The sequence below is a fragment of the Boeremia exigua genome, assembly GCF_020726555.1.
Source record: "Boeremia exigua strain MPI-SDFR-AT-0100 chromosome Unknown C7974scaffold_16, whole genome shotgun sequence".
Classification (NCBI taxonomy): Eukaryota; Fungi; Ascomycota; class Dothideomycetes; order Pleosporales; family Didymellaceae; genus Boeremia; species Boeremia exigua.
This window is the reverse complement of record NW_025763533.1, coordinates 72510-96799: the sequence shown is the minus strand read 5'-3', so window position 1 is coordinate 96799 and position 24290 is coordinate 72510. Positions and strand designations below refer to the sequence as shown.

Here is a 24290-nt window from a genome sequence, read left to right as displayed (position 1 = left end):
GGTGAGAGCGGTTGGGTCCTGGACGCCACCTTCCCGCAGTACGGGTTCCAGACGGCGATACAACCCGTCACCGAGTATCTGCGGACGCGAGTCCAGACAAGCAACTTCAACTCCGTGCAAGGCTTTGGTGGGTGCCTTCGGGAATACCAGTGGGAGCTAGTAAGCAGTGACATCGACACACGACGCTTCGCTCTCTTCCAGGAAATCTGGATGTTGGCAATGAACAGAGCTATACACCGAGAGATCATGCTCTCCGGCGGCCGTCAAGCCTTTCTCAACAGCCGTCACGATCACTTTTGCTGCTATCAGCGACAGATTGAAGACGCTGTGGACGAAGCGGTTCAGCAAGCACGAGCGTCGACAGATGCTATTTGGTGCCAGCACGAAGACGGAGAGGACGTGATCGATGACCTGCAAGAGCTCCAGTGTGAAGGCTGGAACAACGGACATGCGGTGATGATGGCCGAGCTCGAAAGCGTACGGACGGGATGAGAATGTCAGTGGTTCGAATATACCCTGACCGCTTCTGTCAACCCATCGACGGCCTTTGCTTCATCTTGCCACACCATGTCTGATCTTGGGCTTCAAATACCATCCAGAATAGCTGCGGCTCGAGGATGGGGGACAGGGGACCCCGTCAAGTTGGCTGCCTTGTGCGCTTACTCGAAGGGGTGAACCGTGTTGCTTTTCAAGAGGCTTTCGAATGGATCAACGTTCCCCAGCCGTGACATACTGGGAAACTGAAAGAGCGCTGCTTTGAAGCTGGATTCGCAGAACAGATCGTGCAGCATGACATTGGACCAAGAGTTGGGAAACAACTCAGATGTAGGGCCTCCGCGCTTGAAGATTCCATGCACAGAGCCGCAGCCGGTCGAGGTAATCTAAAACAACAAGATGGAGGCTTGTACTTGATCTCGATTTCGGCCTAGTGTTTTGACTGTAGCAAACACGCAGTTTGCCCGCAGCTCTGCCGCATGTAACACCGGTACATCGTTCGTGATGAATTATGAATGCGCCGTGGGTGTTCTTCTGAGTGAACGTTTCGCAGTCAACCAATATACGTGCAGCTTCGAGTCCCACGCGCTTTTGTCTTCATGTTGGTGATGGTCAAGATCGTGGTAGCATAGCTTTTCGCTCCGCATCTCCGCCATACCACCACAACACCACAACACCACCACATCACCACTACCCGAGAAGATGGCCAACAGAGGTAGGATATTCGGTCTCGTGAGCCTGGCTCGGTCTGATTTTGCAGGAGCGGGCGCGGGCAGGGCGACCTGGCTCGCGCGCAATCAACCGCATGACTGGAAGCTTGACCGTAAGCTCGACCACCATCTGCGTGCTGCATCAACAATCCGGAACGGCGTCTTCTTCCTCTTGCTACTATTGATAGCTGCACTCTTACTGAGTCGTTACAGCAGGCGCGATGCTCGCCGCCGTCATGACGATGATGAAACTTCGCAAGCAGCAGATGACGGCCCCGCGCTTCCAGGACCTCAGATCGATGCCAACACACGCATGCAGCTCGACAACCGTCCCCAGACGTTCTACGACTGGGTGCGAGCCAGTAATGCCGCCTCCCGGGTGTCCGACATGTCTGATTAGAGCAGCGACGATGTTTGTTGCTTGTCAGCTCGGAGCGGCGGTCGCCTGCAGCAAACCACCCAGCACCACAAACAGGAGCGGAGCGCCCTGCAAACTCCATCAAAGCAAACATGACAAGATTACATCGACATCCGCACGTCAGTAAACGACAGGTCGCATGACAAGCTCCTGCGAGGTCGCCGTGACGCGAGGCTGTCCAACCCCAGAGGCTGTCGTACCCCGCACTTGATGATCCATACCCATACCACCCCACGACTGGGAACAAGAGACGAGACGCCATCAACGGCGTATGACAGGAGTGAGGAGGGTACTTTGCCAATACCTTGCTCTTTCTCGACGCTCCTGGAGCGCTGGGTACTGCCGATTGCCGTGGAGCCACCGGAAGATGTGGCACCTAGGACTTCCTTCAAAGTCGATGCCCGAGTAATCGTCGAAGCTGGCATGACGCGCCAGCAGTGATACTGGTGCACGGTACATGCGACTGCATCGCCGTCACCAGAACCCAACGTCAATACTCAAGACACCAGGTGGCCAGGGAGGTGACATGACCAGCTCTGAATCAAGGGCTAAGCGCGACTGAGATCTCGTATCCTCCCTGCGCGTCGATGCCGATCTGGACAATGTCGCAAATAACGCTGAAGCCAAATGCAAGACGAGCGAAACGCGATACTCGGAGTGTTTGGGAGCTTCAAAAAGGTTGCAACAACGCGGGAGGGGGCATCTATCGATGCATGTGACTTTGACAGGCTGCGAGCCAAAAATGAGACGAGTAAAGGAGACGACTTTGAAAAGAAGGAAGAGGGCAGACAGAAGGAGATCAGTGATAAGAAATGGCTGCGAGTCAATGGGACAAGGATACGAAAGAAAAGGATGAGACGACCTGGGGAAATAAAGCCAAGGACTGAAAAGGAGGTGGATGATCATGGACCGAGAAGATGACAGATGGGGGATGATATGAGAAACGACAGAGAAACTGGACGGGAAGGGTGACCGTGAACCGCGGAAACACGAGAGCGGAGCGGAGATCGTGAGATGGGTTGAGAGACTTGAGAAAGGACTGAAAGAGGAGGAAAGACTGTGGACTGAGGAGATGGAAATTCGGCCGAGGGAGGGGCCAGCGAGAAAAAGAAGAGAAGGCGGATGACTGGCAAGAAAAGGTGACTGGCAGGAGAAGATGAATGATGAAAGAGGAACACTGGCAGATGGAAAAGACGACGCAGAGGGAGATGCAGAGGCAAACGTTGCAAGCACCGCAAAAAGAGTGTGCGGGTCCAGACACGGGTGGCGGGATCTTGGTAGCGAGGCGCGAAAACGTGGATCAGGGCGCCCCTCATCCTGACGAGAGCGTCTGTGAGTATTGCAGTCGGTCGGCCTTGGCTACTCGCAGTGTGGCTTGGTGTGTCACAGCTGCACCTTGGCCCTGGAGTTGCGAGTAGAGGACCTGTCGAGGCCATCCGGATTACTCGCAATGATCGGTCGCATTGCCATGGCCCGTCTTCCCTGAGCTGGGTGCGGGGCGGTCGACATGCACGTACGGAGCTCTCCATGTCCCCGAACGAGCGATGTGGCTCGCACATGGTCTTGCATGATGTCGCACACGATGATGCTCAGTCGGACTTATGACTAAGCGGCGACCACACTATCCTCCCGGCTGTGTTGTTCGGTCGAACGACGTGTGTTGCTGCTGTGGTCCGTGACGCAGCTGATCGGGTTCGCAAAATGGTCATCACAAAACGTCGTCGGCGATGTATGCGATGTATGCGATGTGAGGAGTCTTGTTGATGAGAGCTCTGAAGCTCAATCTGAGTGGCATCAGTCATGTGCTCAATGCTGACATGGAGCGGCATCGTGCTTACCGAGATGGAGACGCGACTCAGCACGCGCGAGTCAAGCTGCGAGAGTCGATAATCAGAGAAATATTCGCGGCATACCTCAGCCAGCCTGGTGAGAGTCTTGGTGTGGAAGGGCGCGAGGTCAATCGCAGGTGGAGCGGCCTTTGCGAGTTCGAGTGGGTGGATGAGCTTGCAATGTACCCGCCAACAGGTTACACACATGTAGCGGTCAGCGCTTGCCAGCAGCACGAGCCGTGCCATCGCAGCAGACGACTCATCGTCGCCATCGCCACTGCCATCCCCATCGCCATGGCTGGCTGCGGCCTGTGGTGACATGTGTGGTGGTGTTTCGGGGCGCGGGGCTCTCCGTCGCTGCTAAAGCTCTGCCACCAGCGAAGGACGCAGGCCGAGGCGGCTTGGAGAGGAGACAGGCCTGCAGCAGTGTGGAGATGAAGTCAACTCCATCGTCAGTCTCATTGTCAGCTTCATGCGAGCATGCACCGGTCGTGAAGCTACGATCGGCCTTTTGCTCAACGGAGCGGGCAGGGGCTCTGCTTTGAGCATTGCCCCTGTGTCGTCAAGGCGGAAGACAAGAGAAGACGGGTAGAGAGTATCGCGCAGCTGGCGCAAGCAAGAAGAGCAGCGTCGTGTCGGCCATGTCGTGCGGCGCGGGGAGATGGTGGGGGTGAGTGAGGAAGGGGCGAGTAAGAGGAAGGCGCGCAGGAAAAGCTAGCGCCGAAGCTCTGCAGCAGACGACCCTCAGCACCGCCAACATCGCTCTCACCACATGCGAGTGCTCGAACCGAGATGCACGAGACTGTCGGCAGGGCCAAATAATCTCCTCGAGCCGGCACGATGTGCAGCCGATGCCCAGCGATGGCGTTGAGATGAGCGCACGGCAGGGAAGCAGCAAGGCGGGGCATTTCACGAGCGGCGTCAACACGAACACAACACCACCACCGAGCAGCGTGAGCTTCGCAGGCGCCTCGAGGGCACCTATCTACGACAAGGCTGGAGCGATCATCAAGTCCCTCATCGCAGTGCATCGCGACACGCTCACATGCAGCTCCCGCACGCGCGTGCATGAGGCGCGAAACGCGAAAACACGTGCTGCAAGGGCCACGGTGAGGGCCTCAGCGAGACAAAGAAGATTTGTGCCAGGTAGCTAGCAATAAAGAACACACTGATTTCTCACCTGTACGTCATCTTGCGACTCTCCACCGAATCTGCAGAATGACCTCCAAGTGCATCGTTTCACTCAATGGCCGCGCGCCGTCCCCCACCGAGCCCCCTCCAGCCCTTGCGATGGCCCCTCGTGACGCGCCACCGCCCGGCCTCTTCCCCTGCCACAGCGAGGTAATAGGCTCACCATACACCGCGCATCCTCCTTGAACCCGATCTCGTCAAGGACCCAAACAAGAACCCCTCCGCTCGAGCATCGTCAGGTGCGACCAGCAAGTCGATCGAAACAGCCAGCAACTCGGATCGCTCATCTTGACCGAAGAAAGCGGCTGCCGAAACAACTGTGCAGAAGCGCATGAGACCAACCTTGGTTGCGGAGGCATTGTAGTCAAGACCACCGACGATGGGTCTTTCATCACTACAGCGTCCTTGAGCTTGTGGTCAGATGCAAGAAACGGTGCATCTACATGTGCGGCAAACACCTTCTCCGTGTCAGCGATTACTTAATACTATGCATCCATCCCACCCTAGAGCTAGCACAGATCACGAAAACATAAGACAGCCGAGACTTTGTTGTATCGGGTCGACATTCAACGGATCCTGAGTCTTTCCACGAACTGATAGATCTCTACGCCCCATAACGACACCAATGCCCCTACACACGCGCCAAATAGCGACAGAGTCTCCCCTTCACGAACCCCGCATGCCCAGCTAGACGGTCGCTTCTCCGACGACGCATCCCCAGCCCCCATCCTCGAGCTCGAGTCCAAAATATCCGTCTCCGAGCCATCCTTTTTCGGGTACGGCAACCACGCGCTCAATTCCGCATCACCTTCATAAAGGCCACCGTGACAGCGGCCTCTTCGGCTCCACGATAATCTAGAACACGGGCTTTGAGCATGTCGCATGGGACAACAGATTGGCATGCGCCGAGTATGCAGATATCTTCAGCCGCTATGCATCGGCTTGATCTCGCTGGGGCGAGACGCTTCAAGTTCATGTACGCTGAAGACGAGAGAACCCGGTTTTTCAAGGAGTGACCCAATGGCCTTTGAGCCATTTGTACACCACCTGGTCTCTTCGCTCAAGCATGTCGACTGTCTTCCAGTCCCAGAGCGTAGATCGTCAGGTACATGCACCACTTCCGGCTAAACACCAGTGACATTATCCAGCCATGCCCAAACAGGCAACTACCTACAGAGGTACCTGGTAAATACTTTACAGTCTATTACGGTACCATGGAGGACCCTGTTCAAGGACCGCTCTCGCCAAACTTAATGCTCGCGAGTGGTTCTAGAATCCCATACTCTATGTTCACTTCCACAACTATCACGACCTCAGCATGTATAAAAGACGGCGCCGATCTGCAACAAGTAGATAGTTATCAACTGCAACCTGGCATTCATTGATCACCATGAAGGGTTTCTCATATCTGGGCTATGCTCTCTTGGCGTTGGTGTCCTTCTCGTCAGCGCATCCCGGCATGGGTGATACTATTGCAGCAGTGCGCCGCGAGGCGAACAAAGCCAAGCGCGCCGAGTCAAAAGTGCTCATTGGCGACCTCAAGACCCTCAAAGACAGTCAACTCACTCCGATTGGTAAAGACATCAAGGCCATTCTGCTTGATCAGCTCGGTGCTGAATCAAACACCATCGACAGTTCGATCCCCGCTGGTGCCATCGGTAGCGCAGCCTGCAAGGCAGACCTGTGTTGCGTCTGGAAATGGATCAGCTATGAGATGACGGCAAAGTTCAACGGCACATCTGGTCGTTGCAACAAATTCGCCCGCCAAGCTGTCCGCCTCGGCTTCCACGATGCAGGCGTGTGGTCCAACACATCCACCTACGGCGGCGCCGATGGCTCCATCCTCCTCAGCGACGAAATCTCGCGCGCCGACAACAACGGTCTCGCCTCCATCGCCGAGCAGATGACCGCCTGGTACAAGAAGTACTCGCCCTATGGCGTCACCATGGCCGACCTGATCCAGATGGGCGCCAACGTCGCCACTGTCGTGTGTCCACTGGGCCCGCGCATCCGATCGTTCGTCGGTCGCAAGGACAACTCGAAGGCCGGTCCCACGGGCCTGCTGCCGGGCCACACCGACTCCGCAGACACGCTGATCAAGCTGTTCGCCGCCAAGACAATCGACCCGCACGACCTCGTCGCCCTCGTCGGCGCGCACACAACATCGCAACAGCACTTCGTGAACACTGTGCGCGACGGCGACCCACAGGACTCCACACCGGGTGAGTGGGACGTGGCGTTCTATTCGGAAACGACTGGCTCTGCGGCACCGCGTGTGCTCAAGTTCCAGTCCGACATCAATCTGAGCAAGGACTCGCGCACAGCGGGCGAGTGGAAGGAGTTCAGTAGCCCGAGCAATGGGCAGAACCATTGGAATGAGGACTACGCGAAGGCGTACGTGAGATTGAGTCTGCTGGGCGTGAACAACATCAACGATCTGAAGGAGTGCACAAAGGTGCTGCCGCCGCATAGGGCGAGCTATGTTGCCGAGGATCAGGTGATTCTAGATATGTGGCTACAGGGGCAGTTCAACCAGCTGAACAACCTCGTGGACGACGCGATCATGTTGACAGGTGTCGGCGGAGGAGGAAGCGGAACCATCATCACACCCTAATCGTCTCTCTAAACACCACCATAGCAAACCCAAAACCCAAAACCAATATCTTCTTACTAAATTCAAAGTACTTGATACTAAACATCCATCTCATCGCACAAACGCCCCTCCCCCACTAGCCCCCAACTGATTCCCCGTCATCCACCCACTCTCAGGCAAACACGCAATCCCCACAATCCCAGCAACCTCCTCCAGCGTCCCCGGCCTGCCGCCAATCTCCCCCGCCAGCCTCAACATCCCCTCGGTATCGACCCCGGGCCTCTCGCGCGCGAGCGGAATCAGCGCATTGTACAGCTTCAGCGCCTCGCGCGGCTCGTCCGGCAGCCCGTTGAGCAGCCCTGTATCCATCGGGCCAGGACTCACGCAATTCACTGTGCCGCGCTCGGCCAGCTCGCGCGCCCACACCCGCGTCATGGCTTCGATGGCGCCCTTGGTGCCCGCGTACGCGGTCTGTTGGATCAGGCCCCATGTGGTGGTTGCAGAGGAGATGTTTACGATGCGGGCGGAGCGGTCGTGGGGCAGGAAGGGGTAGGCGGCTTTTATGAGGAGGGCGGGGGCGCGCACGTTCAGGTCGAAGGTTTGCTGGAACTGGGTGATGTCCAGGGCGTGGATGGGCTGGGCGTTGACGATGGCGGCGTTGTTGATTAGGATGTCGATTTGGAAGGGGCGGGTGGGGGTGGTGAAGTGGGCTTTGGCGGTGTCGATGAGGTATTGGGGCGCGGTTGGGTCGAGGAGGTCGGCGCGGATGGGGAGGGCGGTGATGTTGTGCTCGGTGGAGAGCTGGTGCGCGAGCTCTTTGGCGCGGGCGTCGGAGGACGCTGTGGCGTAGTTGATTACGACGTTGGCGCCGCGGGAGGCGAAGTAGGTCGCTAGTGCAGCACCGAAGCCTATAGATGGTCAGATTGGTGTTCAGCTCGTTCGTTTGTGGGTGACGTACTGCGCGAGGCGCCAGTGATGATGGCAAGCTTGCCCTCGAAGACTCTTGGCGGTGAAGACATGGCGACTTTGAACCTGTTTGAGGTTTCGATATGCAGAGTGATTTGGTAAACTAATGTATCTCTTCAAGACTGAACAGCAGCTCCAACACCATCATTGTATCGCGGGACAGCTCCAGTTTTGTACCCCCATCCTCACAGTCGTCAGCTATTGCGCGGTAACGGCCTCGGGCACCGCAGGCGGTGAAGGTCAAGCGCGGCTTGGCGTAACGTCCACGGCCGCGACGGCAGAGGCGTTTCAAGCGCAAGCGCGGTCCACGAGCAAGCATCGGATGAGGTGCGGAGGCAGCTAAGTGGCTAGGAGGGTGGATCCGACGGTGACGATCACTATCTGGTGAAGTGGGCCAATGTGTATATTATCCGAGATACTGCCACGCACGACCACAGCAGACTACACAGCAGCGACTCGACGACTGAACTTCAAGTGTCGCGATGTAGCGAAAACGAATGCAGGTAGCTACGGAGCCGTGACTTTGAATGCGCGGATTTCGCTTTTCCATCTTTCGAGATTCGAAGGTTCTGTTTTTCTTCTCGAACCCCCACGTCCCAGTACGCAAGGCTTGCGAGATCCACTTCTTGGCCCAACGTTTCGAGGCTACCACTTGATGCCAGCATTTGATCCATGCCAGGGTATAAGTCGGTTATATCACCAGCACATCCCAGGATGTGCGTCGTGCCTGAAAACATCGTCCGATTTCCAAAATGCCAGAGAATTCGTCGAGATGATTCGTCGAGGTATCTCCACGAGAGGATATCGAGTGGAAAATGCAAAGTTTTTAATGACGTGAATGCAGTTCATCTTACTGAACTACAACGTCTCTTTCTGTCGTGCGATGTCGGATTAAGAAGCTGACTGCATGCATCCCACAGGCTGTGGAGAATAATTCCGCGGCTGGATGAGCGGCACACCGCAGAGGCAGGTACGCAATCTCGCGTAGCCGCGGCGACGGGCGTCAGTCCTCGTCCCGCGCCGTTGTCAATGTCAAACTCCACTGCGACTAGGTCCAGACGAGCACCCGAAGTAGCAGCTTGGCGCGAAGATCGGGCCAGATCAGGGCAGAGGACGTGTTGACGTTCCCTTGTCCTGGGACTGGCAGAATGCAGGGTAAAGAACTTGCGTTGCTGAAAGGAGGCGTGACGAAGGCTGGACGATGGATTTGAACTCGTTCTTTGCCTGTTCTCCACATCGCAGCCTCCACTGTCGACAATCACTTCTGTCCGACGATTGCGTTCCACTCCCCATCGTCTTGTAGTCGGCTTAGAATTTTTCTCCAAGGAGAGATGGCGCCCACTTCGTACCCAATGGCTCTGGCGGCCTTGGTACCGCTGCCCTTCGACATCGTCTTCACAGTGCTGCGCTTCTGGATCCGATCGAAGAGGAACGCGTGGGGACCTGACGACTGGGCGATGCTGGTCAACCTCGTAAGCTCACCGCCACCTGCAACTGTATCTGAGACTGACCTACCGTAATAGCCTTTTTGGGCTACAAGCACAGTAGCCACTATTGCCATGGCATGGAGTGGGATCGGTGCCTACGACGCCTCACTAACAGAGTACCAATACTCCAACTCCCTGATGTGGTTCTACATCTTCCAAGAGCCCTGGTGTTTCACTCTGATCACGATCAAGTGTTCCATCGGGTTTGCGCTGATCAGGATTGCCAACGGCAAGAAGTGGATCGAATGGATGATCTACGCTTGCATGGCGTCGTGTCTTTTCGTCATGGGCGGAACTGGCATGTACCTTTTCTTCCAGTGTGCTCCCGTGCAGTAAGTCTCCGATGTTCGTTGACTACGATCTTACTGACCTCGAACAGGAAAAATTGGTACACCGCCATGCCTGGCGTCTGCCAAGATCGCAGCATCCAGACCAGTCTCTCGTACGCAGTCGCTGTGGTTTCCATTCTCAGTGACTGGATCTTCGCCATCCTGCCCATCTTCCTGCTGTGGAACGTGCAGCTCGACTGGCGCGTCAAAGCCTCGGTGATTGGCATGCTCGGACTCGGCATTTTGTATGGTCTCCGCTCTCCTCCGCCTTCTCGCTGATCCTGACGAACACAGTGCTTCGATCGCTCCCATCGTGCGTCTCAAGTTCCTCATCGGTATGAACGACGAAACGCGCTTCCTCCAAAACCTCGGCGCCATTCTTGCCTGGGCGTCCGCAGAGATGAACATCGGAATGCTTGTCGCCAACCTCCCTGCTTGCCGACCACTCCTAGAACGCATGATCTCCCGAATGTCGTCGTGGACAGGCAGTGGGAGCCGATCGTTTGGTGCAGGAAAGAAGTCGCGCGCCACAGCAGCCAACGGCGCATCCAAGCAATACCTGGAGCTGGACGAACGACCAGGAAGTACGACGCTACAGAATTACCTCAACAACGGCAACAAGACTGGGAAAACAGGTGTGGAGACTAGGATCTATGGGGATCTCGATGCGGAGAGTAGCATCAGCCTCGACAGAGACGATGGGAGTCAGAAACAGATCGTTAATAAATCGAGCGTGGATGGGATCCAAGTGAGCGTTCACAAAGACTTCAAGATGGAGGTCACTGGAGGCAAGCCGTTACCAAGAACACCGGTTCCAGGAGAAGACATGGTCTAGTGGCGAGAATCAACAAGGCTGTTACGACGATGATACCCCATCCTGCTGAGTCGTCAGCGTAGTAAAACTTCTGTGTTCTGCGCTTAATCTATCCCAATTTATGATACACCTTTCAGAATATCTGGCAGGTCCAGAAGTCGTCGACTCAACGTGAGGTGGCGAGGGCGTTCCGGCCGCGCACACGTTGTAACACAGCAGGCGCACTCGTGGTATCCGACTCAGAGAGCGAAGAATCTCATTCATGAGAGAGTAAGCGCAGCGAATCGTGTCAGTTGAGGCCGTGAGACAAAGACGGTGGAACGGCGATACACCTCCCACGCACAGACGCAGGAGAACAAAGCTGACAAGACTCAGACGCCAACCCTGTTGCGGCTAGCGTTGATCTAAATTCATCCCACCCGCAAGAGCCTCTCCACAGCCACCACCACAATTAGACCATGCCGCATCCAACACATCAAAGGCCAATCACCGTGGGCTGACAGATGCATGGCACAGTAACATATCTATGCATCTTGTGTAACTCCCGGTTGAGCTGCACTGCGGCGTCGCGATAATTGCAACTGTGGTTGTGGCTGCGGCTGAATTCTAGCTAGCCTCGCAAGGCTGCAAAAGGGCCGGAGTGTTTATAACAACATCTCACTCCCGGCCCCGTCGCCATTCGATCCCCATCCCAAGCGCTGCTGTCCAGATCTCGCCTTACACGCCGCCGGGCCCAATCAAACCCCGCCCACCGCGCCTCCACGTGAAATCACCCCACGAGCCCAGCAGCAACACAACATCCCGCACCATGCTCCCCAACATGCGCCGCATATCCGGCCTCTTCTCCGCGCCGAAGACCACCTTTCAGATCCTCTCCGACCTGCACCTAGACCACGATGCGCAATACCTCACCTTCCACATACCGGTCGCAGCGCCCTTCCTCATCCTCGCCGGCAACATCGGCCGCCTCATCGACTACGAATCCTACCTCTCCTTCCTGATCCGCCGGTGCAACCTGCACGAGAAAGTGTTCTTGGTGCTCGGCAGCCTGGAGTTCCACGGACTGGGCTGGATGGACGCGCTGCAGCTCGCGCACCGCATGGAGCAGGAGCCCGCGACCAAGGGGCGGCTGGAGGTGCTGTACGAGACGCGCAGCGAGGTGCCGGGGACGAATGTGGTGATTCTGGGCGCTACGCTGTGGAGCCGTGTGCCGGATGCGGATGTCGCCGCGGTGGTCAAGAAGGTGCGCGAGTTTGATGAGCAGGAGGGAATTCAAGGGGGGTGGAGCGTCGAGAAGCACAATTCCGAGCACAAGCGGGATCTGCGGTGGCTGCGGCAGGAGGCCACGAAGATGACGAAGCCGGCGGTTGGGCCGGATGGGAAGCAGGTATCTGGTTTTGCGACGGGGCCGGAGGCCAAGCAGGTCCTTGTTGTGACGGCGTTCGCGCCGGATTTGAGGGATGCGCTGGATCCGTGGCAAGTTGATGCACCGTGGAGTTCGGCGTACGGGACGGATTTGTTGAGTGGGAGCGACTGGGCGGGGGTGAAGATGTGGGTCAGCGGGACGACAGGGCGGACATGCGAGTTCAAGAAAAACGATATTACTGTGGTGAGTAATCAGAGGGGACGCGAGGGCGATCACGTCACTGGGCTGTTGAAAGACGGGATGTCGGAAAAGCAAAAAATTGGGCTGTTCGATGTCATGAGAGTGATCAAGGTGTGATTCGCGGTAATGGTAATGTAATAATCATAGAGAACCTATATTTTGCCTGTAATGCTTTGAGGTTATCTTGTCTGCTTGTCTTGGGCCATGTCCTTTTAATCTACACTCCATGACTAGAAAACAGCTGATATGCGTGAGCCAGGCGATTAGGAAGTGTACAGATTACTCAGAGGCCATTGAATGGATCCCCCAATGTGCTGGTTTCTCTCGTCATTGGCATGGAAGAAGTATCGAAACCAATAAATGAGGCGAATCATCACGGCCTGAATCCGAACGATTCTGGGTGAGAGGGGAGCCTCTGGGTACTGATTGCCCGTTGCGAGAATACAAGAATTCACATTGTGAGAATACAAAAAATCTACATTGTAAGAACACATATCTGCGTCATAAGAATATAAGATATTGACACTGTAGGAACACAAGCTATCTATATGCAGCGATAACGTCAAGCTCCCTTTAGGCCTATTTATTTGCTTCTCTTGCTACTTGAGCAACTCCAGACTACACCAAAGACCCCTCCGGACCTGCTATCAGCTATGACGGAGAACAGCGTACGGCAAACTACAAATCAAACCTTGCAAGAGGATGCGATGCGACAGCTCCAGGATGCGCGTAAAGAACGAGATGAGGCCCTCAAAACGATTGCAGAAAAGGAAGCCTTGATCAAGGAGAAAGACGCGCGTAAACATAATACACTTGGATGGGCCCTTCCCCTCCTCGTAAGAAGCCAAGCATTGGAAAAGGAACGAGCCCAGCTACGAACTCAGCTGGCTGAGCAAGATCGGTTGCTTCAGGAAAGTGGACGAGAAAAATCCTCGATCCGGCTGTTGGAGGAACAGCAAAAAGAGAACCTCAAGACCATTGCAGAGAAAGAAGACTTGGTCCAGTTCTTCCTGATTGAGCGTACGCAGCTGCTATCCCAGATAAACCTCTTAACCACTGACCTGGCACAAGCTCGTTGTTGCCGTGCTCAAGAGAAGTAACTCGATCGGGACAACGAAAGATGGGTGCCTTGTCGGGAAGTGAAGAGCAGTTGTACTCGCCAGTCCCGACGTCGATATGCGCTCACTCTTGCTGCTCGACAGCGCACTGCCATTCAAAGGGGCCACAAAACTGCCGGGATAGTAGTGCGATACCCAGCTCACAAAGCAGAAGGTGAGTTGATGGCGGCTATATTGAGGTGGACGGGTGCCATGATGCGCAAATAGTCCTGGGGTTAGTAGCGAAGTACATAGGTAATCAAGCATTTGAGGATCGTTTGCGTCTACAGATACACAGAGTAGATAAACAATAGTGCTATAGATCATTTCCAAATTGATGTTGACTTCTCTAGGACCTTTTCATTGCTCTCCTCGTGCTCTTAGGCTCAAGCCAAGAGGTAGTTCCATCATACCTAACATCATACCCCCTTTATACGCTGTAAAAAAGCAGGCCCGCTTGCTTTCCCATGCTCCGGCGTTTGAAGTGACGCCAACTCTAGCGACCGAGAAATATTGTCAAATGTTTGCACGGCGTCTCGGACTCGCCAAGATCGATGCTCAGTGAAACGGCTTGGGGTTGACGCCACAGAGCAGAGGGCAGATAGATATTAAGCACCTCGGTCTTGGAAACAGAAGATATGTAGATACAACGAGAAAACATATCATTACAATCAGTGTTGACACTACCAATCTGTGCCGCGCACAATCCAATTTTCCTGACTCCACAATGTACCATTACGATGGTATCTCATGTTTTAGTCTATATGGCTGGCGTTTCTCGTGACTTTGCACACAGTGCTTGTAAAGACATTATTGTTGGACATTTATGCTTACCAGATACACAATTTCTGATTCGTCCTTATACACGAGGTTTGGAAGGAATGGTTGGACACATATCAAGTTCAAGATACAGCGGAATGGAAATAATTTGTTGAGTTGATTACGATGAACGAGACGACCATGGGCCAAGACCATGCCCATGACATTCTGTTAGTCTACCGTTCTCAAAAGGATACACTACGCTCTCAATACCACAACATTTTCAATGTCTGTTCATCGGTTTTGACGTGCCTGTATCGGGTCGTCCAAGTCTCGTTGTACGCTGGGTGAGATTGGCCAGAACGTTAACGAGGTAAACCTCCACATGGTCAAACTCACTTGCACACGATCATAACGGGTGTGAGCTTCTTCAAAACGCTTGAACATTAACTGAAGGTGTATAAACGCCTTGCGCGAGTCTGGAACAAGAGTTGGACTAGTGATTGTCACTTAGTCAAATATATTCACAAGGATGTTGAAAGTCGATGCGTTAATTCCCTTTTCTACATGGGGCGAGGACGGTCGGATCCACTTGTCTACCATTAATTATTACATATCCCTTGATCATCTCAGCAATGCTGTTTTTCGGCGTTCCGCACAGCGAAATCACGCTTTGCCCAGCCCCAGTCGACTCATCGAGCCGTCGCAAGCTCTGTCTCTCACTTCGTAGAGATAGGGAGTGCTGGATGACCTGGAGCAGCCGGGCCTTGGTTCATTTTGGTGAGACCGTAATTGATTGCCGCAGCGATATCCTGGTTGTTTTTCTCCAGGAACATGAAGTGCGCATTGCCCTTGATGCCAATATCGGCAAGCTTGACCCACTGGTAGTTGGTGATGCCCATTTGCTTGAAGTACTCGACAAAGCAGTGGTCATACGTGATATGCGGGCTGGCCTCGCCTGTGATCATGATATACGGCACTTTGCCGACCTGGGTGAGTTTGTGGATGGTACCAGTCTGGAGGATGCAAGAGCGCTTGGCGGGGGAGTCGGGTCCAACCTCAGCGGTGGTAATGGTTGAGCAATCTGTTACCGGTGGGTCGAATTGCAATGGTGTGTATGTGAGACCACACGGCCGAGCAGCGGTGCGACCAACCCCAGTAACGGTGTTGTTCCCAATCAAAGAGGTAAAGGGGATGTTGCCGGGCTCAATATTGATGTTGGCACGAAGCAAATCAGGGCATGCATCTGACCAGATAGCTGTATAAGTGCAGCCGGCAGAGTGGCAGACTGTGTATGACTGTCCAATCATGCTGAGAAGTTGGCATCCAGACGTGCGCATAGTGTTCTCCACGTTTACGTTAGATGAAGAGATGGGAACGTTGGCGGCGGTGAAAGCGTCAAACGCCGGGTCTCCTCGAGATCCGTTGCCGGGCCATTGTGTATGTAAGGTTGCCTGTGGGTACTGGTTGAAGTCTTCCGGAGCTGTAAAGCCCTGCTCATTGATGATGTCTGTGGAACCCAGGCGAAGAGGGTACTTGGAGAGAAGCTGCTGGCCACTTCGACCATTGGCAGCAATATCAACAATGTAGACCTGGTAGCCTTGGTCAAGGTAGTAAGAAGCCCAACCCTTGCGATTGTCTGGCGTGTTTAGCCATTCTGCGCCTGTGTTGACACCCGCAGAGACGAAAACCATTGGGTAAGGTTTGTTGACCTTTCGGGCCGGGGTCAATTTCTCGACATAGAGCTGGTCACTCCACATCTGCTGGCCCGGGATACCAGAATCGACATAGCCACCACCGATGTAGAAGAAGTCTCGCTGGTACGCAGATTCCTGGCTGTTACATTTTGGGCTGATGCCCTTGACACCAGTGCAGTCGCCTGTTGATGGAGCACCAGCGACGCTCATGCCATCTTGTGCTGAAGCCAGGAAGGGCAGTGCTCCTAGCAGTAGACCGGAGAGAACGGCACGTGAATACATGGTTGAGTGAGATTGAATATGGCTGAAACAAACGAGCCACCAGTAACAACAAAGTAGTGAAAGTTGGTTACTGATAAAAGGAGGGAGGAAAGCTTGTGCCTAGGCTTTCCCTATTCTTGCATCCTTCGCAGCTACAAGATCCCGGGAGTGGTTTACACGGTTAGCTCCTCCGTGGGTTCCTGAGAGAAGCGGACATTAGTTACTACAAGCGGCCTAGTGGAGCAGTTCCACGTTGCCATCGGATTCCTGATCATCCGGTTCTTGAGATGTCCCGATATTCCCTCAGACCCATGGTCCCTACTCCGGAGATCCTCTGCAGTGCCTGCACGGATTCGCAGGCCCGATTTGAGTCGCAGGGGAACGATTTTGCGTCATCGCACGGGACAGCAAGGCTAATGCAGGATTCAGGAACGCAGGAATTAGGGGTGAGAAACGTGTCAAGACAAGGCTGATGAAGCGTGTCGTAGATGTAGTATGACACGAGGAGATTGTCCTGATTCAGGGTCTGGGGTGTCTTATGTGACGTTTGCAAGACAGAGATAGCGATCAAGGTCCCTGCCCCACATTTCCAGGGTTACCCACATCAGGTAGGTGGTTCTGGATGGCGGAGGAGCTCCGGCGCACAGGCCACCAACGCCAGCCGTCCCGTCTCTGCGAAGCAAAGACTGCCGGTACCCAGGTATGTAGTTTCTTCGTAACCCCTCCATAAACCTTGGACGCCGTAGACATCGAACAATCTCACGTTAATAGAGCAGAAAGCGATCGTCTCTTCAACTCGCGCATTCTTCTACTAGAAGTGCTGGGAAATGGCGCCACTCACGCATCCAAGGTTGCTCCTCGCAAGAAACGCGACCACGCATCCTAGTACCGAGGTAAGAAGGTAACTAGCATCCCAATGAGAAAGCACCAACGAATGCCACCGAGACGATTTTTTAAGTGGGTCTTATCTTAGGTGAAATGATGTCTCAGCCCGAATTTGAAATTTAGCACCCCTCTGGCTGCTCTCACGTCCTGTTTGGAGTGCCAAACCCGAACGTCTTTGTTATTAACGAGCTTGGACTCCGCTCAGGAGCAGTCCTCCGTGAGATGATTGCTACAAGGAGTCTCGGGATCTTCTCCATAGGTTGAAGTGAGTGCCGATTACATACTGTTGACTTCCTGTTAGAGGTGGGCTGAGAGAATCCATCGGAGGGGGCTGCGGGTCAAGCGTTCCGGGGCGAGCAAGAGGATTCAAGTAGTGGTGTGGTGGTTAACGTGCTGAATTGGCAATTGGCCGGATCGGCCGGCAATGCAGGTGTAGTGAGTGTTTCTGCCCGTGGGCACTTCCCGCTCCTCGTATGCAACACAACAAACCCTGCCCGTACCGTACCGTGTCGGTGGGATAAGGCTGTATTCTTCAAACGTGGCAATGGGCTGAGCGAGGCCTTAAGAGCATGCAGGTCCAAAATCTCCGATTGAGTTGTTCTGTCAGTCTCTCGAAACTGCCCCAAGCTGGTGTGGCACAATGGTGTCTGCTTATTTCAACACCCCACCGGCCAACGAACTCGACGAACGAATTGCAGCGGGACTTTTGCTGCTTACTGGCCTTACTCCCAACATTAAAGACCCCAAAAATGGAGTGACAATTCCACCTTTTCGTCCAAAGGAGAATTACCACTTTGAGACCAAAGGCCCGGGTATCATAGCTGCGCTGTCAGTCTGTATGGTAATTCTAACGCTTGTCACATTTCTGAGGTTGGGCATTCGGTTGTTCGTCCATGGGGTCCGTTTCGGTGCCGATGACTGGCTCATCATTCCCGCATATCTCCTAGCCATGACGTACCCAGCGCTTCAGATCTCTATGGTTCAGTACGGCGGGGCCGGAAAGCACTTCTATGATATCACCTATCAAGAGTATTACCACTACAAACTGGTGAGTGACGATCCCGAATCTGCCATTGCCCATTGCTGATATCCATGTGTAGCTAGCACCGACAGCTGCCACTGTGTTTTACGTCTACGTGGGACTTGTCAAGATGAGCATTGCATTGTTCAACATTCGACTGACAACCCTTACGACGAGATTCTGGAAGAATGTCAACTGGGCGTTCTTTGGTCTATGTTCGGCCTACACTCTCGCAGCGCTGTTTCTCAACATCTTCAAGTGCAACCCTCAATACGCGAGTTTTGATTTGCTCCGGATTGCCGAATCGGGTATGGTACCGAAATGTCTGTCTGTCAATTCGATGAACAGCATCCTTCGCTTGAACCTTGCTCTGGACTTCACCGCTCTCGCTATCCCGGTAATTGTGATATGGAAAGTTCAGCTGAGTTGGAAGAAGAAGGCTCGCATATTTGGCTTACTATCTATCGGTCTGATTGCCTGCATTGCCTCAGTCATGACGCTTGTCTCGCAGTACACCCTGGCCAAGGATCCGCTGTGGAATTATACGACCCTGCTGGCATGGATCATGGTCGAGATAGTTATCAGCCTCGTTGCGGCCTGTGCTCCTACCCTTGCCTATCTTCTTCCGAAGACCATGTTTTCGAAGCACTATGCATCCAACAGCGCTAGCAAATTGACGGGCCACAAGTCAGTCACCGGCGTCGGGTCAAGGAATAACTATGCTCTGCGGACACGGCCTGCCAACGGAGACGATAGAGATAGCGAAGAGGACGAGCGTCGCATCATCGTGAAAGAGGACATTAGAGTAGAGTGGCAGGACCTTGGACGCAGCGATGCTCACGGTTCGCAAGCGAGCGGTCATTCAGGCCATGATGATAGCCGAACAAGCTGGAGTGATCATCATAGGGGGCCGTAGTGTGCACGGCTTTTTATTGTTAAATCAGGATACATTTCATACAATCTACAATCATGTGTGCTATTATCGTCAATAAAAGGTGAACTGACTATTATCTTTTAGAATCCTTCGCGGTTCACACTCGTATCTAAGCAACATTTTTCAGAAATTGCCTACTTGCATTCCGTAGCATTTACATCACGGATGTTACGCCACTGTTAGCATAACTCTTGAATCTCCTAAATTTAGCTGATGTGGAGGCCAGGCTACCCGGGAACAAGATTGATTGATCACAGAAGTTTGCCTGATCTCTATGCAAGTTTAGCCTTACTCCTTATCAACGGCCACTACTAGATCAATCTGTGAGCAGCGTGTGGCCGAGTTGATTGGCTACGAATTGGATCTTGACCCCATCTTTACTGGGCGCGGAGGGCAGCGCCACGAAGTCGGCGTTGCACACGAGTACATCTAGGCGATTGGAGTAGATGTAAGGACGGTTCGACAAGGGCGTGCACCGAGGAGAGGCTCGAGATGTCGGCTACAAAGCAGAAGACTGTTATAGAGGGCGAGATAGTAGCGATCTAAATACTAACAACTACTACTGTGCTGCGGCCGCTGGAGAAGATCGCGGGTGTTAGCGGCAATGTGCGTGATCAACCATGCATCAAGGCCACTAGTTCCTGGGGCGAGATCATTGGACAGGACAGTGTTCCGTTGTAGTGAGCGTACCTCCGGTGATGGAATTCACCCGTCCCGCCAAAACCGAGATATCTTTTGATAGATAGAAAGTCATCTCAATCATCGTATAAGATACGCGTATTGCCACATGTGCAGCCAGGCAGCCGGTGATCTCCCCGCTTACCAAAACGGCCATCGTTGTCCACGGACACAAGACAGAAGCACTTGAATGTGATTTACGGGCGAGTTGGCGCGACGGGAGAACCCGCCCTGCAAACGTGGGCGCAACGAAGAGATGTTGATCCACTAGCGCCATCTGAAGTGTGGAGACGTCCCAGCGACGCGTTGATTGGCTGCACTTGCCAGTTGTTTTGATTAGGTAATCAAAACAACTGGCATCGGTAGGTACTTCGTAGATAAGATTCTACGATCCCACAACACGGAAGCTGTTTGGGCTGCACGTATATGACGCAAGAGGTAACCATCATTGTCGCCTTGTAATCTTTCTACTCAATGTGCTGTGCTACACCATGAACTCGATGAGACCCAGAGCATCGAGCACTGAGGTACACATCTTCACTTCAGAGCACATGTGACGATTCGCTATGTATCCGACCACTTACACCAGACCCCGGCGATTGTAGGACCTGCATTGCTATTCCCATCTCAACAATCGGCTGAACGCATCCCTGCTCAAGAGCGACCAGTAGCTATCTGTCGCCCTACAGGGTCATTCCTCAGTTCGGCTCGTCGTACACGACAGTCAAATTTTGGCTCTTGACATGTCTCGAGTACCGCGTGCTATAGCTACGCTCGCTGAACGTCTGATCCATGTCCCCAAACGAGTAGCTGTTGTTCGGCTTGTTCGAATACAACGCCTTGCCAATCTGCCGCGTGTCTAACTGCATCGGGCCACTCACTAGAGTATACGTCGATAAGTCTGGTCTGCCCGAAGACGAAATTTCCAGTGCGCGGTCCAATGACGCGTCGATGGTTAAATTGGATCCAGAAAAGGTGTAAGTCGTGTTCACCACGATTGGGTAGGTATAACTGAGCGTGTTACTGAAGGCTGGCGCGCTTTTCAGGACTGCGGCGGAGGTTCCAGAGGTCTTCTGCGAGTTATATTGGAATAGTCCGTTGCTGCCTAGGTAGCCGGTGTTGCTGTAGGCCAGATTTTGCGTCCAGGTGCCGAATGAAGATGTAACGGTGTGAACGCGTTTTGCTGTCACACTGTAAGAAAGTGTCTGGTTTGTGCCGTTGCTGGAGGTGAGCGAGGTACTGGTCTGGATCGTGGGCGCGGCCGAGATGCGAGGAGCGACGTGCGTGCCATTGTACGACTCTGCACCGGAGAACAGGAACAACTTGCCCGACACCAGCCAGTAGCTGTTGATGCTGTCCTCGGAAATGGTAGCTGCGCCATTGCCCCCATTATCGGCGACACCGGCTACCTTGATGGTGAAGGAGTGCGGCTTGCCGTCAAGAAGGTACGGAAGGAACGGAGTGATGTCCACCTCGTAGTCGCGCAGGTCGTAGGCGTCGATACCGACGATGGGTTTCCAAAATCCGGGCGCCACACCACCGGTAAAGATGATTGGAAATGGCCAAGCGACGCCAGCCAGAAGCCCGTCGATGAAGAGCTGTACTTCACGGAACGGCCCGTATCCGATCAATGTCCCCACGGTTGATTCAAAAGTGTGAATGTCAGACTGGAGAGCGTTGGTGTACCAGAACTCCTCGCTGCTTTGGCCCGTGGCGGCGATAGAGACCGAGGCATGAGTGACGTTCAGTGGAATAATGTGCTTGCTGGTTGCGTCGTCCCCCGGGAGCGTGAAGATACTCGGTGCGCCACTTGATCCCAGCTGCGGCGAGATTGGCAGGATAAGGTCAGCGTGCGCGGACGCAGTTGAGACTTGGGAGAACGTAGCAACCAAGGTTGTGTTGAAAGCGCCGGTGTATGTCGAGTCGTACACATTATTCAAGCTGAATATGACATCCTGTGGAGTCTTCCAGAGACTAAGATACATGCTAAGATCTTTCTGGTATCTAAAGACGATGCCCGATGCCGTCGGCTCGGCTGTCGAGGTGCGCCACACTTCGATATCGCCGAGATACATTTCCGCAAGCCGGTCGAACTGGCGGCCAGCGACCGTCACTGTCCACTCAATCACGACGCTGTTGAAGTCGCAGCTGGGCGGGGTATATTTTCCCACATATGGGACGCCGTAGGAACTGGCAAAAGTGTGTTCCATCAGCGTCTGCTCGACATTGCAGCCCGTCGACTCTGGTATAGTCACGGGCTTGTAGAGCTGAATGACTTCCAGGGGCCCGGCCGAACTCGGTGCAGCGCGGGAAACATCTGCAAGCTTCCTTGGGCGTGGGCCATGTGCGCTGACTGCTTGCGACAACAAGGCTGCTTGAGCCAGGAAAGCTGCGGTAGCAAGCAACGAGAGCATCATCGACTAATCCAACAAGAGTGGAAAAGAGGCAGTCAAGCAATTGAAGGACTGACAAGATCAATGCCGGAGTGCAGGACGACAACAGCAACTGCGACCGAGATACCCCAAATCTCCTGTCGACCACTGCACGTCGAGCGTAGGTCAATATAAGGATGATTGTGTTATTCCCGATGAGGAAGGCCGCTGTATGCGATAGCTCTGATTGTCCTACCCCCTGCGACGAGTGCGATTAGCAGAGCTGGATTGCAGCAGTCGCGTCTGCCTCACGGCCAAACGCAAAGGGATTCGACATAGCTGTAAGGTGTTCATCGCCGTATCGAGAGGGAAGTCGATGGTTGACAGTGTGTTGTAGCGTCACGGTGCCTTTGGCTGACGCGTGCTGAGATCGTGCAAGCGTGATGATTGGCCCGACGATCGGCCGCGCACGGCTCGTAGGCGCCCGTTATCTCTCCATACATTTGCACACGTGCCTTACATCTACCGAACGCTAATCCAGTAGCAGAAGGTAAAGTTCAAGACGCGAAAGGTCAAACATGCAGTACACACTTACCTTCCTTACAAGAGCCAAGCTGCCGAAATGTTGATGCACAGGAGACGGAGTTTCGCGATGATCGACGGAGCCGGATCTCTTCGAGACGGCTGTAAGTCTATATAAGACTTGCGGGATGCAGCCAAGAAAGTTAAGCATTGATCTACCAAATCCTCCATGTCTTCTATCTCGTCTTTCCTACTTGCCCTCGGCATCTTTGCCGGCTCGGCAATTGCCACCGCGCCCGTGTGCTCGGCATCTGCAGCGCTCAGCTGCTCGAGTAGCACCGTTTCCAACACGTGCTGCACCGAGGCCCAAGGACAAGTCTTGCAGGTCCAGTTCTGGGACTACAACCCTGCTACCGGTCCAGCCAACTCCTGGACCATCCACGGCCTGTGGTACGTTTCTTCGGCTGCTGTGAATATGACGCAACCAAACTGATAACAATTGCAGGCCTGATAACTGTGATGGCACGTACAAGTCGTCATGTGACAGCTCCAGAGCCTACACCGGTATCGGCTGCACACTCGCGAACAAGGGCCACACAGACATTCTCAACTACATGAAAACATACTGGAAGGACTATCAGGGCGAAGACGAATCTTTCTGGTAAACTCCTTCAATCCTGGGGACCGGTCAAACGACATGCTAATGCCTTGTGAAGGGAGCACGAGTGGGCCAAACATGGAACTTGTTATTCAACACTGAAGCCGAGCTGCTACACCAGCTACAAAGCTCAGGACGAACTTGTTGACTTCCTGAACACCACCATCACTCTGTTCAAAGACCTGCCAACCTACACTGTGAGCAGCGCTTCTTCAATCAACTCTATCAGCGGCTAATGATCACAGTGGTTGTTGAATGCCGGTATCACACCCAGCTCGACCAAGACCTACACCAACGCTGCTATCACCGCCGCTCTCAAGGCAAAGTTCGGCGCCACGCCCATCCTGACTTGCACCAGCGGCGCGCTCAACCAGATCCAGTACGCCTTTAACGTGCGTGGCAGCGTTGCGAATGGCAACTTCGTGCCTGTCAATCCGACTGGCACTTCTGGAAACTGCCCATCCACAGGTATCAAGTACTTGCCCAAGGTGTTGAGCACTGCACCAAGCGCAGATGAGGGTAGCTGTTAGTTCATTGGTGGAAACGAAGATGGTACTTTTCTGTAGTCGCTACTTGAATCCACGCCCTGGTGTCCCTTGCTGCTTTCCAGACTTTGCGAATGTGATTACTTGGGTTTCTAGTGTCTGCGAAGTTGCTAATAGGTCGTGAGGTGTAGTGCAGGATGTGAGGCGTCCAGCGCGGCGAGTCGACTTGCTTCCGTGAGCAATGCCTTCTCGCGAGGGGACAACCGACAATTTGCAGGGTACCAACGGTCTCGCCGAAACGGAAATTAGTGTACAGTCAGAAATCGTAGTTTGTGGTTCTGCTATTGCCGGATGCGGGATGTCCCGCTATGTAACGTTAGCGTTAGACCAGTGAGGCAGCAGCGTAAGGCAGCCTACAACGACGACAAAGCGGCAAGAAATGCATCGAACAGAAAATGGGAATCAAGTTAAATATCGCCAGTA

General features: G+C 53.9%; 11 protein-coding genes across 11 annotated transcripts; 6 read left to right on the top strand and 5 right to left on the bottom strand.

The window, feature by feature from the left end:
• Positions 1–950: 950 nt before the first annotated feature.
• Positions 951–2205, bottom strand: C7974DRAFT_85407 (uncharacterized protein). The gene has a single exon (XM_046147390.1). The coding sequence runs from the start codon at positions 1883–1885 to the stop codon at positions 1049–1051; it is 837 nt and encodes a 278-aa protein (XP_045990855.1). The 5' UTR covers positions 1886–2205; the 3' UTR covers positions 951–1048.
• On the bottom strand, positions 2206–3408 carry C7974DRAFT_85406 (uncharacterized protein). The gene has a single exon (XM_046147389.1). It carries the CDS (start codon positions 3180–3182, stop codon positions 2526–2528), a length of 657 nt encoding a protein of 218 aa, XP_045990854.1. The 5' UTR covers positions 3183–3408; the 3' UTR covers positions 2206–2525.
• A 32-nt stretch (positions 3409–3440) lies between these two features.
• C7974DRAFT_476594 (uncharacterized protein) lies at positions 3441–4606 on the top strand (the record flags this gene model as incomplete). Its single annotated transcript, XM_046146691.1, has 4 exons — positions 3441–3613; positions 3649–3903; positions 3950–4122; positions 4161–4606. 4 exons carry the CDS (start codon positions 3441–3443, stop codon positions 4604–4606), a joined length of 1047 nt encoding a protein of 348 aa, XP_045990853.1.
• A 1183-nt stretch (positions 4607–5789) lies between these two features.
• Positions 5790–7352, top strand: C7974DRAFT_445689 (heme peroxidase). Its single transcript, XM_046145562.1, has one exon. It carries the CDS (start codon positions 6034–6036, stop codon positions 7255–7257), a length of 1224 nt encoding a protein of 407 aa, XP_045990852.1. The 5' UTR covers positions 5790–6033; the 3' UTR covers positions 7258–7352.
• Positions 7348–8427, bottom strand: C7974DRAFT_445681 (3-oxoacyl-reductase; the record flags this gene model as incomplete). Its single annotated transcript, XM_046145561.1, has 2 exons — positions 8195–8427; positions 7348–8144 (listed from the first exon to the last, which is right to left on the bottom strand). The coding sequence occupies exons 1-2, from the start codon at positions 8253–8255 to the stop codon at positions 7348–7350; spliced, it is 858 nt and encodes a 285-aa protein (XP_045990851.1). The 5' UTR covers positions 8256–8427.
• Positions 8428–9533: 1106 nt separating this feature from the next.
• On the top strand, positions 9534–11143 carry C7974DRAFT_445679 (uncharacterized protein; the record flags this gene model as incomplete). The annotated part of the gene is made up of 4 exons (XM_046145560.1): positions 9534–9674; positions 9726–10021; positions 10069–10263; positions 10313–11143. The coding sequence occupies 4 exons, from the start codon at positions 9534–9536 to the stop codon at positions 10851–10853; spliced, it is 1173 nt and encodes a 390-aa protein (XP_045990850.1). The 3' UTR covers positions 10854–11143.
• Positions 11144–11292: 149 nt separating this feature from the next.
• On the top strand, positions 11293–12662 carry C7974DRAFT_406364 (uncharacterized protein). Its single transcript, XM_046143138.1, has one exon. The coding sequence runs from the start codon at positions 11641–11643 to the stop codon at positions 12553–12555; it is 915 nt and encodes a 304-aa protein (XP_045990849.1). The 5' UTR covers positions 11293–11640; the 3' UTR covers positions 12556–12662.
• A 2351-nt stretch (positions 12663–15013) lies between these two features.
• Positions 15014–16201, bottom strand: C7974DRAFT_438038 (uncharacterized protein; the record flags this gene model as incomplete). The annotated part of the gene is made up of 1 exon (XM_046145235.1): positions 15014–16201. The coding sequence occupies one exon, from the start codon at positions 16199–16201 to the stop codon at positions 15014–15016; it is 1188 nt and encodes a 395-aa protein (XP_045990848.1).
• A 1369-nt stretch (positions 16202–17570) lies between these two features.
• Positions 17571–19103, top strand: C7974DRAFT_85361 (uncharacterized protein). The gene is made up of 2 exons (XM_046147388.1): positions 17571–18185; positions 18238–19103. The coding sequence occupies exons 1-2, from the start codon at positions 17778–17780 to the stop codon at positions 19072–19074; spliced, it is 1245 nt and encodes a 414-aa protein (XP_045990847.1). The 5' UTR covers positions 17571–17777; the 3' UTR covers positions 19075–19103.
• A 1241-nt stretch (positions 19104–20344) lies between these two features.
• On the bottom strand, positions 20345–22540 carry C7974DRAFT_85356 (peptide N-acetyl-beta-D-glucosaminyl asparaginase amidase A-domain-containing protein). The gene has a single exon (XM_046147386.1). It carries the CDS (start codon positions 22185–22187, stop codon positions 20469–20471), a length of 1719 nt encoding a protein of 572 aa, XP_045990846.1. The 5' UTR covers positions 22188–22540; the 3' UTR covers positions 20345–20468.
• C7974DRAFT_85357 (ribonuclease Trv) lies at positions 22541–23916 on the top strand. The gene is made up of 4 exons (XM_046147387.1): positions 22541–23114; positions 23170–23325; positions 23381–23519; positions 23568–23916. The coding sequence occupies exons 1-4, from the start codon at positions 22894–22896 to the stop codon at positions 23850–23852; spliced, it is 801 nt and encodes a 266-aa protein (XP_045990845.1). The 5' UTR covers positions 22541–22893; the 3' UTR covers positions 23853–23916.
• The last annotated feature ends 374 nt before the right edge of the window (positions 23917–24290 follow it).